Below are 16,647 nucleotides of genomic sequence, written 5' to 3'. Positions count from 1 at the left end.
TGGACTAAATTACTGAGTTTCAAGTTCAAGTGTTGATTGTCGAGTAATCAATAAATAATTTCCCCGTTTTTCGTGCTGGAATCATCTTCTAATTCAGACTAAATCGTGATGTTCAACTTTGAAGTTCATAAGAAAATACGTCACCGTTGATCAACCAAAATCAAAATTCGATGAAGTTTTGATGATGAATTCATCATGAAACACGTTAATCGCTACATCTAAAATGTTTTTCAATTGATTTGCGGATCTAATTCGTTCAATTGAAGGATCCTTTAATTTGTTTTAATGGCGGTTTTTGAAGAATATATGAAGAAGTAGTTGTTGTTGTGCATACTTGATTATGCAATTTTAATATGTTTTGGATCAACAATCTTCACAAAAGATGTCCATCGGAGCTTCAGAAACATATTGCTATTGATTGAAGGTGTTGATTCAATCCGAGATTTCATTCATAAGTACTGGGGTGTTAATTTTTAAAAACAATTATGGTTTTTAATTTTGGTGAAGAACAAGTTGAGCAAATGCAGGTTTCAAATTTAGATAAAGATAGGTAAAAATTCTATTATACCCTCACATGCGATGCACATGTCAAGACTTAACAGACTTTTTTAACGGATGTTTGACGGAGGGACTCGGTATGTTTAAATGGAATAATGGAAGGACGTTGTTAGGAAAAAAAATCGGAGGGACGCTGTTAGTTTTTTGGTGTATAATGGAGGGACTAACGACACAAAAAAGTCTTAAAGTAAACCCGATTACTCGTCCCGTATACCCGATTATCGGGCCTCGTATACTCGAATAAAGGCTCAAATACACGTGGGAAAACCTGTTATCCGATAGTTCATAATGAAGATCCGAATATCTGTGGGAAAATCTGTTTACCTCTAGTTAGTAACTAAGTGGGGACCCGGCAGGTTCGAGTCCGGGTTTGAAAATCGGGTTTGGGTTTGAACTTACCTAAACCCGACATGATACCATCCTGAATGTACTACTACAAAAGGTGACTGTTATTTATACCCTTAGCCAAAATTTTCAAATAATAGCGATATAATTTTGACACAAAAAAAAAAAAAAAAAAAAAAAAAAAATTCAACCATAGCGATTTAGATTTAAGAATACCTATATCCAAGGTTGCAAAATTCGCTATTCCGAGATTAATCGGTTAGGATTTTGGAAGGATTAATCGGCAATTCGGGGCTTAATCGCGGATTAATTGGATTGTACTTTAGGCATTTAAATATTAAATTTGAAAAATTATATGTGTAAATATAGAAGAAAATCATAAACATAAACATAAACATAAACTTTAACATAATTGTCTAAATTTGTTCATTTTATTCAAAAACTATAAATTTATAGTTTAAATTCATGTTAAAATGCTGACCAATTTTGACTTTGACGGACTTTAATTACCAAATTCGATTTCGGCTCATCAATTGACGTTGACTGATTAATTATACGGATTTTAAAAAATCGGAACGGATGACTTTTATAAATGATTAATCGAAGATTAATCGACGAGTAATCGGATTTTTTACAATCATGTCTATATCCATCACTAAAGTTACTCTGCTTCATCATTTCCTCCTCAAAACTAACTAATATTGATTTTCATGATACCCTTTATACGCAAAAATACACGACTGTATAAAACCATCCTTAGTTACTTTATATTTGTTGAATTTTAATTTACACAATTCACAAACATGAATACGCAAAATATGAAGATAACAAAATACGTGCATTGGACGGGTTTTACCTATTATAAAAGATGGAAGATTTATCCATGACGCTATATGTAAACGAATTAAATCAATTGAAAATGGTACTAATGTAAAAGATTGAAGATTTAGAGAGGGAAGAGAGTAATATTAACTAATCAAACAAATTAAAAAAATTAGATAAAAGAGATAAAGAGGTATAGGGATAGACTTGTTGGTTGTGTTTTCGATATGTTGATACTACCATCGAGGTGATCTTGTTGCATCTGGTCATGTGTGAATGAAATAACTATTTTTGAAAAATTATTACCGAGTAATATTTTTCGAAGAAATAAAAGTGGTTGTTCTAAAGATATTTTATTAATTTGTTTCAATTTCAAATAAAAAAATCTCAATAATAATAATAATATACATGCACCAGATGCGTTGTCATTTACTATTTTCGAACTCTATAAAACCCCTAACTTTCTTTTCTATCATGCACACATCAATTAAAAGTGCGAATCTTTTTGTTTTTTAGTCTAAAGAAAATGGCGAAGAAATGTACTGGTGGGTTTGTGGATGAGTTGAGGTCTGTTGCTATGAAACTCCATACAAAAGATCAATCTAAAGAAGGCCAAAAAGAAACTCAAATAAAACCATGGCGTGAGTGGGACCCAACTCTTGATGGTTACTTGAAGTTCTTGGTTGATAGGAAATTGATTTATGATACTCTTGACAAGATTATTTGTCAGGCTGATTTTCCTGAATGTGAGTTTATTGTCTTAAACTCGTGTATTAAACTTCATACGTTACCGTTTTGTATGTATAGAACTTATACTACAAACTTCTCTTATGTAGCGAAACACATACAATATACGTTTTTGGATTTCGTTTATAAGAGTTATTGGTTTTGCAATGCAGATGCAGAATTCAGGAATACAGGGCTTGAAAGAGCGTTAAATTTGTCAAAAGATTTACAATGGTTTAAAGAACAAGGTCATGTTATTCCGCAACCTTTACCAGTCGGGCTTGATTATTCTCTTTATATCGAAAAGTTGTCAAAAAATGACCCGCAAGCGTTCATATGTCACTTATACGTGATATATTTTGGGCAAACTGCGGGTGGCCGGATGATTGGAAGAAAGGTTAAGATAAATCTATATTATTGTTAAATTAAATATTAAAAAACCACGCAGGCTTGCCTGAGTGGCCACCAGGTTGCTCAATAAAGCACAGTAACTCGGGTTCGATCCTGGCTATGCCAAATCGTTCAAAAAGGGAGTGTGACTAGAGAGTGCGCATTATTTGCAATTTACCCTGTACCAGGTCTCGCGCCCCGGGGGCTTGACTACTCCATACCTATAATTTCTAGGTCACGATTGTAAAATCTAGCTTGCGACCCAAAATTTCTTGGTCATGACCATGAACTTCAAACAACTCGTAGATTAAAACATGAAATTTGCGATTTGCGACTTGCTTGGATTTTTCTGACATGACAAGGAAATCCAAGTGGTCACCTGAAATTTTCGATCATGACCGGGAAATTCAATTCGCGACATATAATTTCTCGGTCATGACCGAAAAGTCCAAGTCGCGATTAACGATTTTTCATTAATGGGGGATCATGCAAGTTGCGACCAACGATATCTCACTAATGACCAAGTAAACCCACTAAAATTTGTAGGTAGCTGCAAAGCTCTTGAATGGGAAAGAACTGGAGTTTTACAAATGGGATGGTGATATTACCATAACACTGCAGTACTTCAGGGAGAAATTAAATAAGGTTGCTCAGGTAATTACATAGTCATTTTAAATAATTTATCAATTCTTCTACTTTTGATTCCTGAAATAAGAGTACTATTATACTACTAGTTGTTTCAACAAAAACTAACCCACTTGATTATATAGATACCACATTATATGACCTTTAAAGTGCTGATGTTTCTGTTGTAATCTCATCACTTGTTCTTTTCTTTTATGCCTTAAACAGAACTGGACTAGAGATGAGAAGGATCATTGTCTTGATGAAATCGAGATATCTTTCAAATTCAATCGCGACATTTTCCATCTAACCTTGGTATAAAATTGTTGCTTTTGTATCAATTGTGGTTGTTTGTTAGTAATATATATCTAGCCTCCTGAATGCTCTGCTTTCTACTGTTTCAACTTGTAAAACTGAAATAATATTATGAATTATGATATATGAAATCTTGAAGTCTTACATTTTAAAATTCTTATATGATGATTATACACTTGCACACCCTTAAGAATGACCATGTTTCTCATGTATCGTTACATCAAATACATTGCATCATTTCCACTTAAATCACTATCAACCGATGAGTTGACGATATACGTCAATGTCACGTTAGCACTCTCTCTCTAAAAGACTAAAAAAAATCAAGCGTCATCCGATAATTGAAGGACTAAACTTTTTTTGGCTCCCACACTTACCAAAAAGACAAATGGAAAACAAAAAATAATAACTAGCCCAATATGTCTTGTCTTTCTTCGCCTTTGCAAGAAGAAAAAGGGAAAGACGGTCCGAATACACCACCCGTGCCATTGAAGTCTTTAGAAAGAAACTTAAACAAGGACGGAGCTTAGTGATGGCAGGGTGGGGCTTTGGCCACCCCAACAAAAATGAAAATTGTAGTTTTATGAGTTACGAGCCTCTGAGCATTTTATTTAACTAAATCCGAGCTCGTGTGATGAAAATATGATGTAAACAATGACAACTCGCAAATTCAACGAGCCTTCACCATTTTGGTTATATCTTTTTCATACGGACTCTGATTTAGTTGATTCAAAAGTCATAACGTTACTAACTCAAAGAGCTTTTATATTCGTATTCAAATTTTTCCCAAAGAACTTAATTAAATATTATAGTAATATTGGCTCCCACTGAACAATATAATTTGATGATCCTAAACCTTTAATGAACTAGTTCAAGCTCCATCGCTAAACTTAAAGACAACGGAATAATGTAACTGATTGGAGAGCTTTTAGAAAAAACAAGTTCACTCTCCAAAGGTTCCAAACATACGTTAAGCTAACATGTGAGCCTATAATACGGACTATAAACTATAAGCCTACAATTGGGCCGGCGGGGCCTGTCTGAAATTAAAACATTAATTTCATATAAACCCATAATAACAAGTGGAAAACTGCCGAAGGTGGTTTTTGGCAACGGGGACACATGTGTAAGGCCCAAACATTTTATGCCATACTTGACCCAATATGTAGCTGTCTCTATGGTCCATTATAATATGTGTTTAACTTGATTTTAGGCACTTTTTATGCTATATATCCTTTTTCAAAAATAACGACAATTCTTTCACCTACACACATGCATGTTTTATTATTGGATAAAAATAATGATAATTAGCTATATAACATCATCTTCAAGAGGGAATCATTTTCTTGAGACAAGGGGAAATAATTTTTTTATTTTGAGTTAATTACACTAATGGTCCCTGTGATCTTGGTCCGATTACGTCGCTGGTTCCTTACTCTTAAAAATTATATGCTTCGTCCCTGTGGTTTTAAGTCCAAACAGCGGGGGTTCCTGTGGTCTTGGTTAAATTACGTCGCCAGTCCCTAACTCTTAAAAATTATATGATGCGTCCCTGTAGTTTTAAGTCCAAACGACAGTGGTCCCTTTTTAAACTTCCGTGAAATGTCTCTGTTACGTGGAAACACGTGATGATCACATTGTGTCTAAAAATGTAATTTAAACACGTACTCTTTGATTTTAAACACTATATACCGAATAAAATCCCAAATGTCATTTTCTAGAGTTCTATTGTTACTTATCGAGTTCCACTCGATACAAGCTTTAGGGTTCAATTCGGTTAGGGTTTATTCAATTCAACGATCGTTAAGGCAATTAATTCGTTACGATGAGGTGTTATTGCGGAATTCATGTCATTATTCGGACGTCTTCGATGAGGTGTATTGTTGTTTGTAATCACCTTGAATACATTGAAGTGCTTTCTGTTTTGCATAATATGCCTTATGATTACTCGCTTTGACTGCATACTTTTCTCTAACTCTTGTTTTAAAGCATGTGTTGGTATGTCTGAATTGCCCTCAATTTGTTGCATAATCCCCTTTATCAAATAAACAGATGAACATTGTTTGATAACTCTAGTTTAGTCACACTTATGTTTATTGCAGTATGTTTTAACCTTCCATGTTTCACCAACTTGTAACTTTCTAACGTGTAACACCCAAGGACATTTGAATCTTGGCTCAGCACAGCCCCTAACTCAGTCTCTTTTTTCCAACAAAAACAACTCTCACTCTCTCCAAGTCATTTTTACAAGCTTCAATTCCCTTCTAGTTTCAATATTGTTGACTAGATCTTTTCACTTCTCTTGAAGTTCTAAAGATTTGCCCAAGAAAAAATTGTCTTTGGATCATGATCAACACCTAAAATATAAAGTTGATTTTTTTTTTCAATTCCCTTATTTCTTACTCCAATTTTTTAATTTGCATCTTCCTCATCTTCATTTGTAGCACTATAATTCAAATTATCTATAAATTCCTAACCATCGCCATTTGGACTACAAAACCACAAGGACGAAGCATATAAATTTTAAGAGTTGGGGACTAGTGACGTAATTTAATCAAGACCACAGGGACCACCGCCGTTTGGAATTAAAACCACATGGACGAAGCATATAATTTTCAAGAGTTAGGGACTAGCGACGTAATTTAACCAAGACGACAGGGACCACCACCGTTTAGACTAAAAACCACAGGGACGAAACATATAATTTTTAAGAGTTAGGAACTAGCGACGTAATTTAACCAAGATCACATGGACCATCAGTGTAATTAACTCTTTTATTTTTATCTTTTTGATTTTTTTTAATATTAACATCACATATGAACATTTAAAAAAGACACTTTGTGATGAATGTTATTATTTTGGCGGAAAAACTCTCGAAGAAATAAATGAATAACATGCATCATGAGTAATGTTTTAATTAGAATTTTTTTTCATCGTTTTTTCCCATCTTATGTGAAGTTTTTTTTTTCAAAATTTATTCCGATTTAGAGTTTAGGGTTTAGTCCCTAGACCCAAAACACTAAACCCTATACCCTAAACTCTAAACCGTCCGTGTTAAAAATTCAATCTAAACCTTAATTTCTAAACCATAAACCCTAATTTATGAACCGCAATTTCTAATCCATAATTTCTAAACTCTTAAAAAAACTCTAATTAAAACATTACTCATAATGCATGTTATTATTTATTTTTTCGAGCATTTCCGTCAAAATAATAACATTTATCACAAAATATTTTTTAAAAATGTTCATATTTTCATGTGATCTTAATGTTTAAATTTTTTTTTTCTTCAAAAAACCGAAAAAAAATTACTTACCCTTAAAAAGTGTTTCTCTTTTGATTAAAACGCCGGTTATATATACCTCACTTAAATAATATTCTTTTCGAAGGTTACACTAATGTGTATGTTCAATTTTAAATTTCATATTGTCTGTAATTAGGTTTTGAATAAATATAACTAGGTTTTGAGCCCGTGCGATGCACGGCTGTTCAAAAATCATTTCAAATGTGTCACTTATTTTAAGACGTCTATAGTTTCTATTATATTGTTAAAATGATGATGTCATTATTAGGTTAATTTCTTTGTTAAGAAAAAATCAAAAATAAAAAGAAAAAAAATATAAGTATGGTGGGTGATGTCATTAATCTAAATAATTTTAAATTAAAATTAAATCTTATTAATTGATTATTATTATTATTAAATCTTATCTTATTAATAATTATTTTAATTATTAAAATTAAATAATTTTAAATTACTTTAATTAATTATTTTGAATTGAGTACGAGAAGGTATAAAAGTTAGGCAGAAGGAAACCAATTCTACATTTATATTTTAATTTATACTTTTAAAATAAAATGGCAACCAATATTATCTCTTATAATTGGATGTGGATTGTTTAATATGCATTTTAGGTGTTTGATGAAATGTTCAGCTGACGAGTTTCTTAGTCGGACTATGTGATTCCACGGGTCATTAAAGTAAATAACTTTAGCATTTACATTCACTTAATACCTAAAACATATCATTAAACTATTTTGTTTAAACAAACATGTAGTTTCACGGGTCATTTCACTAGTTTAATGTTATATTCCTATTCTCATCAACACATGATGTACAAATTAGCAACATATAAGAATTTTTTTTCTCACAATGCATCAAAATTAACAGTTGGAGCTATTAGTTCTATATACTTTGTAATTAGTAAAGTGATAAACACAAGATTTTGAGATTCAAATAAATCTCCATGGGTAAATGATATAATAGAGTTAATGCACCATGTTGTTGATTGATCCATTATATGAGTACCATAATACGTAGTCCATTAAACAGTGAGTTAATAATGAAAATAATGTTAATTCATGCCTCATGTATTACATATAATGAGATTAACTGTTAGTAGCTTTCGTATATGTCTTCGCTAACTGTAAATACCTAATTCGGTGTTGGTATCAAGAACAAAGTAGTTGGTTACATGTTGCCACATCATTTGTTGTTTATCCTTATGAAAATTATATACAGTTGGAATATAGGTTCACTACATTTGACCAATATCGAGTTATGTAAACAATATGAATCAACAAATGATGTTAAACTGTGTACATACCGGTTGACTGAATCATCAAATGATGTTGAACTGCTAACTCTATATATTGATGCTGAACTACCCAACATACACTACCCATGTTCAACATACACTTTGAGATTCCAACATACACTTTGGAGGCTACAACTGGTGGGAGCTTCAACCAAGTGAAGCTTCAGAATTTTTCCACACTTAATTCTAAGCAATTGAACTATTAAAGGTAACAAAAGTACATATCTGTTTCAGCAAGCATGAACCATTAAAATAGGCCGAGTCAACCAAGGTTTTGGTTGGACTCCTTAGAATGTCTTTCTGGCCACTTCCATTTATTTTGTCCATCAACTATATCCAACTCTCTTAGAGTTGTTATTAAACTGGTGATAGTCCAGATATCATTCTTCATATGTTACATCAATTGCTTCTGATGTACTAAAAAAATTATTAAACTATTATAATAAAAAAAAAAAAAAAAAACAATATATGCATACATATAGATCAATTGCTTCTGATGCTCTTTTATGTATCTAAATCTAAAATCTTCAAATAAAATGACTATGAGTACAATTCAAAATTTCAAATTGACTTACATAATATGAAAAATATTTTTAAACTCAATCAATTGAACAATGGTAGAATTGAAAATAACCTGGAAATCTTTCGGGGCTTGGAATTGTTTCAAACATTTCCCGTTGTTTGATAATGAAGATAAGATCATCGTTTTGAATTTTTGAAGCGAATAAAGGGATGGAGAAAAGATCATCGTTTAGAAAATATATGTGGTTTTTGCTAGATTTTAAGCCTTTTGTTACAGCCTTTGATTGTTACTTGTTAATTTTGGCAAAATTATTTTAGGGTTAGATGTGGTTGCAGGCGTTTGTAAAAGAGGATGGAGATTAGGCTTGTATTCATTACTTCGTATTTAATCAATTCTATTTGTATTAATTAATAATATGAAATAATTCAAAAGTTCAAACGAGAACCACAAAAAGTGTGAGAACTGCGAGAACTAATGATTTACAAAGATTTTCACATTTGAGTATATTGAATAATCCTTAGATGTTGATGGAGAGTAAGAATGAACAAAAAATTGTATGAAAAAACTTGTATTTTGTCTATATAATCAAATGTATAGTTTGTCGTTCACATGTGCATATTTGTTTTTGAATATGTGAACAAATTTATATAATTAACAATTTAACATGTAATTTGTGGTAATGAACATATGTTTGTTAATGTTATGAACATTAATTAACATTTACATGTATTTTGTTGCATTTAAATGCATAAAAACTATGAAATTAAAAGGTTCATCCCTATATTACAAAAACTGCATTTTTCATCCTTAAATTTATAATATGGTCCCAATTTCGTCCCTAGCTTAACATTTCGTTAAGTAGTACGTTACGTTAAGTGAATGCATGTGCCAGTCACGTGACTTACTACCGTCCAAACGATTCGTTAAATACCATCACGTGAGTAACACGTGATGGGTATTTTCGTCATTTTAATATAAATCCAGCCTTTAATACATTTTTGAGATGCGTTGGTGCTCATCATCTTCAACATCCACATTCATCTTTACTATCCAAAATCATAAACCCTAATTTTAATCCATAACCCAATTAGATTAAAAACTCAAATATGATTCACACATTTCTATTATCATTTGAAGAAAAAAACAGGCCTGAAAAATTCAACAAAACGTTTTTTTTTTTTTTTTTTTGTTCGCTTTAACCCTTTTGGGTAAAATCCCTCCCAAATTTATTTTACAGATCTAAGAATGTGAAGTAGATGGATTTGGGGATCTTTGTTATGAGAGTTGTTGGGGATTTTCTTTCACATGATACCATATCTATCTTTAATTTTAACACAAACAAATCATCCAAACCCTAGCAAGATCTGTAAATCATCATCTCCGATCTCAACTCCGATATGCTCTCCATCTCCGTTCTCGACTCCGATGTGAAGTGACGTACTTTCAAATTCGTATATGAATTTTGTATATGTAATTGAAGTGATGTACTTTCAAATTCGTATATGAATTTTGTTCTTGTTTAACAAATCGTTAGTGGATATGTGTTATTGTTTAACAATTAGTAATGATAGTTACTCAAGTATATAATTTTGTTTTGTTCAAGTTTGTAATTGTAATTTTGTTTATGTTTAGATGGGGGTGGATTAGAGTTGTAATTACTTGCATTCATAAATTTGCTTGGAAACAAAGGGACCAATGAGAACGCGACATGTGGCGCGAAAATCACATGTGATTTGAAAAAAAAAATTCGAAATTTTTTTTTTTTGAATTTTTTTTCGAATTCTTTTTTCGAATTTTTTTTTTAAAAATCACATGTGATTATGCATGTCAATCACATGTGATTGTAAACCCAATCACATGTGATTATGCATGGCAAATTCAATCACATGTGATTGTACAATTCAATCACATGTGATTGTGCATGTAAAACATATGTGATTGTAAAAAAAAAAAAAAAAATTAAATTTTTAAAAAAATAATTTAGAAAAAAAATTAAAAAAATTAAAAAAAAATTTTGAATTTTTTTTTTCAATCACATGTGATTTTCGCGACACATGTCGCGCTCTCATTGGTCCCTTGAATCTCAACTTAATTTATGGACTCAAATGAATATTCCTCGGGTGGATTAACATAAGTTTGAAATTGAAGAGAAATGGAAAAGCTTAAAGAAGATGGGTTTTGTTTTTTACGTGAACTTCAATTTTGTTTGATGTTTAGAAACTTGATTGAAGTAATGGGTTTTGTTTTCTTTGGATGTTAGCTCTATAAATTAACAGAAGTTGGGTAAATTTTGGTTTTGTAATCATCCAAGTTTATAGGTGTTGTAATTGTCAAGGTTTTGATTTGATTATGGGTTCTCTTTTGAAATTGTTAAATGGGTTCATAAAATTTTTTTAGGTGTTAACTGGGTTCGGGAAGGGTGAGAAGCGGACATGAAGTGTGGGAAGCGGTCATGAATCTTACAAATCAAAAGTGCAACTTTGATGATGATTTTTGATTATTTACAAAAAGTACTCTAAACTCTCAATATAATCATATTTTACCTTATTTAACAGACAATTAACTTTCGCTAAGGTGAAGATGAAATTGGGACATGAAAATGCATTTAAGGATAAGAAATAAAACACAGAGATGAAAATGGATAAAATGAGAAAACACAGGGACGAAATGAACAATTTTGTCTAAAAAAAGTATTTAAGAATCATTGAGGAATGGGCATGTGGTTATTACACTTGGAACCATTTGCTGTAATTAAGGTGGTAATGACATCTTAGCTAATTAAAACTCTTTTTTATATAGATATATAGATATAGATATAGATAGATAGACTATATGTTTTTGTCGACATAAAAAAAACATTTTTTCCCGAATACCTTGAAACTATAACCCCTCATACATGAATGTGGGGACAAAAAGCCCTTAAGCCCATCGAGTTTTTAAGATTGTGACACTAGTCTATTTGAGTTAGAGCCCTACCCAATATCTATGCGGGTTACTACTCTTGACCAGTTGACCACATTAACTTTCTTCCATAATTTGAAGTCATTTCCAACTTGCATGAATTACACTAACAATTGTAAAGATTCTTCATTAGTTCAATGTCACCCATCACACATCATTTTTCATATTGATCATATGATGTATCATGAGTTTTAAGATCCAATTGTTCCATATATTGTTTTCTTTAAGATGAATTGATATTGATATAAATTTAAATTCTCTTTTTTCTTTCTTAAAAAAAAAAAAACAGAAATTAAATGGATATAATTATATAAATACATGATTTAGTTGAATTTCAATTAGCCATAAAGGATCGTGATTTGGTATTTTCATGTCAATATATGACAATATTGGCAATAAGACCAAAAATATTCATAACTAAACTACCGAGTATTTGTATTTCTGTGAATTGATTGCTACATCAACGTCATATTAATATTTCCTTTCATAACTGAATGAGACTGATATCTATGACACTATTCTTATAATAACTAGACCTACTATATCGGAGTATTTATATAAACCAAAGTGTAACTATTAATGTAAATACGTGTAGATAGTTTAATGCTATTTACGGATGTCATACCTATATCTACATCAAATATTCTATGTATATATATATATATATATATATATATATATATATATATATATATATATATATATATATATATATATATATATATATATAGTACATGGATCAAATGAGAACTTTTTTGCATTTAGAACTGTGAGAACTCACGCGGTCGAACAAAAAAAGATGAGGGCGAACAAAATTGAGTAAGGTCGAACACAATTCTTCTTCTCTAAAAGCACCTTCAAAATTAGGGTTTTTCTCCATTATCAATTACTATCTTTAAATCAAAGTGAATGTGTAGCAAAGATTTCATTTCCTTATACACGAGTAAATTGTAAGCTACAAGCGGTTTACCCGTATCTCAACCCACCGTATGGCCACCCACCTTTGTCTATGTTAATTTCAACAATTGGAAGAGACCCTCATCATCATGCGATGCTGCCCTGCTTTTATTAAATTACAACAATTATCAAAGAAGAGTGTAAAAGCCAAACACGAATCGGAAGAGATAATAGTGTTTTTTTAATATGTATAAGCACATCTAATTTGTTCAAACACTTATTGCAATATACTGTTAGAACAAAATTTCACTGTCATGCAGCATGGGAGTTATCTAATTAAGATTAGTATATAATTAAGGTTAGTATGTATCTATTAAGTTTTGCACCTTCAATTTTTGCACCTTCATCTTAATTTTACAAAAAAAAATTACACAGTTTGAACAATAAAAACTAAAGTTCCAACAAAGTCGAACCATTTTTATTCAATAGCAAATACGGAAGCACCATGATCCATCTTGATTCGATTATCTGTGCTCAGCTTGTGATCGATTATATGTGCTCAGCTTGTGTTGAAGATGACTAATTAAGCTTTTACAAATAGATGCAAGTTGATGCACCTATAAAAAATTTCGAACTTGTTCTACATTTGTGTTGTACAATTATTTGTAGAACATTGTTTGTAAGTAACTAGAGGGGGGTGAATAGTTACTTAATACATTTTTACCAATTTTTCGATTGATCACCAAATTCGATTAACTATAATCAACCAACTCAACTCAAACTTGATGTGTGTAGTGTGTAACATCCCGCATTTTTCCGTTAAATTATTTTAACGCCCGTCTTTTTATTTTGATAATATCTTTCGCTATCTAAATTCGTATCCTCCATTAGCTAACGTTCTTAATATTTTCGTTATTTAATTATAACATCTCTCGTTTACTCTAGCGTATTTAAAATATTCGTTCGATTAATTCACGCACCCGCTTCCAAACTTGAGGGACTAACTTTGCCATGTGGTCAAAGATGTAACTAGTGGAACTAGTTATCACCCACCACCACCACTCATTCATTCTTCCACCTCCCCATTTCTCTACTACTTCTATTTTCTTTTCTCTCAAACACCCAAATCGTTCAATCATCATATAATTCGGATCTAGGAAGCAAACATCAAAACAAATTGTACTTTTGGAATCCTTGCATCTTCCTCTACAACTTGATACTAATTTCATCTAGTTTGGGTAACTTTCTAAAAACTCTAGATTTTATGTTCTTGATGTTCTTGACTTAAAAGTGTGTTAATTAGTGTCTATGGCTCAAGTCTAACATGAATATGTGTTTGGTTTGTTCGATTTTGTTGTTTTGAGTAACTAGCTTGAATATGAAAAATGGGTTAGTTAACTCTTTGATTTTGAATGATGAAATGTTTTTAGATGTTAATGTTTGTGTGTTCAAAGTGTTAGTTACTTCATTAGCTTCGTTTTGGTATGTTGGATGACATGAAAACCTTACATAAACATGATTATTGATTTTGTGATTCTTGGTTAGGGTTTGATAGATTTTAAAACGAACATTTGATGCATGGAATGCTATGAGATGTTATTTGTAAGTGTTTAGTTGTATTGTATGTTTAATTACATTCGAAACGGCATATCGTATGTGTAGATTGGATCCCGAATCATGAAATGCATTTTTTGAACTTGAAACTTTGATAATGAACTTTTAATGATAATTCGGCGAGAATTCGGTTATTGTAAATGATGAATTTGATTGATATGTGTTTAGTTGTATTCCTCGTCAAAATACCTTTCCAACGATATAAGATACGTGATTTGAATGTTTACGGTTTATTAGTTATGGTTGTTTGAAGTTGGATTCTTGCATAAATCAAAACTGCCCAGATTTGCTGAACAGATATCTGAGCGGCGCTCCAATACCTTGAGCGGCGCTCCGGGCCCCGGCTGTCCAAAAGTGCATATTTTCGTTTAATTCTAACTATGCTACGCACCTCCGATTAACATGAAACTTGGCCAACATACTTATATATGCTTATCTTTCAAAGAAAAATCGTCGGATACCCGACCCGACCCCGTTGACTTTGACCAAGTTTGACTTTTAGTCAAACTTAACCAAACACTTATGCAATCGTTCTAACGTGCTTTTATACTTATATCTTGCATGACACTTGACAACTTGATTCACATGCTATATAATCGAGTCGTAATGAGCCATAGGACTAATTGAACAACTTTGACCAATCGTGTTTACCGTTATTGATACAACCTACTTGTTTAGGTGAGGACTACCATTTGTTCTTGCACACGTTTACTTGTGAAGTACTTTTATACTCTTGCACTCAAGGTGAGATCATAGTCACACTTTACTCTTTTATACTTATATTTGGGATGAGAAAACATAAACGTTTCGTTTTACAAAGTGAACACAAGTATGAAAACAAGCATTCTACGTATGAGTTAGAACAAAAATACCTCAATTCAATTATCATTAGTTACACTTGCAGGGTGTAAGCGAGAACTTATATTGTGTGGCCATACGGGTTTGACAAAACCTCATTCGGATGGTTCGTGTAAGACCCGAACATTTATCTTGTATACTTGTGTACTTATGACATTCGAGAACGGGCTTCGTTGAATATTGTTATGTAATTAAAAAGGTAAAAGAATCTGAAACTAGCTACTTGCGCGCCGCGCGGGTCAGGGGCGCGCCGCGCCAAATCACGCAGACAGCCCTCTTCTTCTTTTTAATTGTTTTAAATGAAGGGCAATTGGGTAATTTCACTTGGGGCCGGATTTGTGAGCCATATTAGCTGGTTTGGATCAATTTTGGATCATTTTCACATCCATTCATCACTCTCAAACTATTTTAGAGAGAGAGAGAGAGATTCTAGAGAGAGATTTAGGGTTTTGGTGAAGAAGGAGGCCGAATTGATCAAAAGCTCGAGTTCTAAAGTTGTTCCTTTCATTTGTAGCTACGTTGTGGTGGTATTGGTAAGCTCAAACTCCGAATTTCATCTATTTGATTTGATATTCAAGTTAGGGTTTGAGTTAGTTTGATGAAAAACCCTTTTAGATGATGAAATGGGTTTAGTGATGCTAGTAATTGGGTTTATTGTTAATTGTTGGTGGATTTTGGGTTGGTGAACTAATTGGCCATGTTTAGGACTTGAAATTGAGTTTAATCACTTAAGTTAGTGATTATGGAAGTATTGAAACCCATTTAAGGTTATTTGGTTGACTAATTGTGACTTTGGGTCAAATTAGGGTTTGGTGGTGATTATGACCCATTTGGCGATTTAATGAGGTTTATAAACTTAAAATGGATTAAGTTGAAGTATTAAACCGAGTTAAATGTGTTTTGGTGTTAAAACTTGTAAATGGTGAGATTTTGACTTAATGGGTCAAAACTAGGGTTTTAGTGTCAAAATGGGTATGACGCGTGTTTAACACTTGAGTTCGGGTTTAATTGGCGTATTAGGACCATTCTCACTTGTGTTAGTGATTATTGGTTAGTTTTGGGCACGGTTTGTGCTTGGAAGTGCATTTGGGTCAAAATTGCACTAAGTGACGAATTGGGTTGATTTGTAAATCCACTCTAAGTGTATTGTTGTAATTGTGATAATGGAATAGGTACTTTCCATTGGCGAGTTGCGGATTACTTGGAAGCATTCTTCAAGACTTCAAGGTGAGTGATAATATCCTATGTGCATATGTATGTGTAGGATGGGTGCGGGTCGGGTGAAGTGATTCTCGGCTATAGAGCTCACTTCACATATAGATGGATTTGATGGACTTTTGTATGAGTCCAATTGGCACGGTTGTGCGTTTTGGTTGACCATCTTTGGCGAAGTACACGTTCGCTTGTACATTATCACAC

General features: G+C 32.2%; 1 protein-coding gene across 1 annotated transcript; it reads left to right on the top strand.

Moving 5' to 3' along the window:
- The first annotated feature begins 485 nt into the window (after positions 1-485).
- Positions 486-3,786, top strand: LOC139889632 (heme oxygenase 1, chloroplastic-like). The gene is made up of 5 exons (XM_071872573.1): positions 486-550; positions 2,242-2,471; positions 2,625-2,848; positions 3,388-3,495; positions 3,694-3,786. Exons 1-5 carry the CDS (start codon positions 486-488, stop codon positions 3,784-3,786), a joined length of 720 nt encoding a protein of 239 aa, XP_071728674.1.
- Positions 3,787-16,647: the final 12,861 nt, after the last annotated feature.

The sequence above is a fragment of the Rutidosis leptorrhynchoides genome, chromosome 2, assembly GCF_046630445.1.
Source record: "Rutidosis leptorrhynchoides isolate AG116_Rl617_1_P2 chromosome 2, CSIRO_AGI_Rlap_v1, whole genome shotgun sequence".
In the NCBI taxonomy this organism is placed as follows: domain Eukaryota; kingdom Viridiplantae; phylum Streptophyta; class Magnoliopsida; order Asterales; family Asteraceae; genus Rutidosis; species Rutidosis leptorrhynchoides.
Note: the sequence above shows the minus strand (reverse complement) of the source record. Positions and strands in the feature narration are given on the sequence as shown.

Excerpts from the sequence above, each read along its gene's own strand:
- LOC139889632 (XM_071872573.1), top strand. The coding sequence starts at position 486 with ATGGTTTTTAATTTTGGTGAAGAACAAGTTGAGCAAATGCAGGTTTCA. Across the intron at positions 2,472-2,624 it reads TCAGGCTGATTTTCCTGAAT|ATGCAGAATTCAGGAATACA; the intron begins GTGAGTTTATTG and ends TTTGCAATGCAG. Across the intron at positions 3,496-3,693 it reads AATTAAATAAGGTTGCTCAG|AACTGGACTAGAGATGAGAA; the intron begins GTAATTACATAG and ends TGCCTTAAACAG.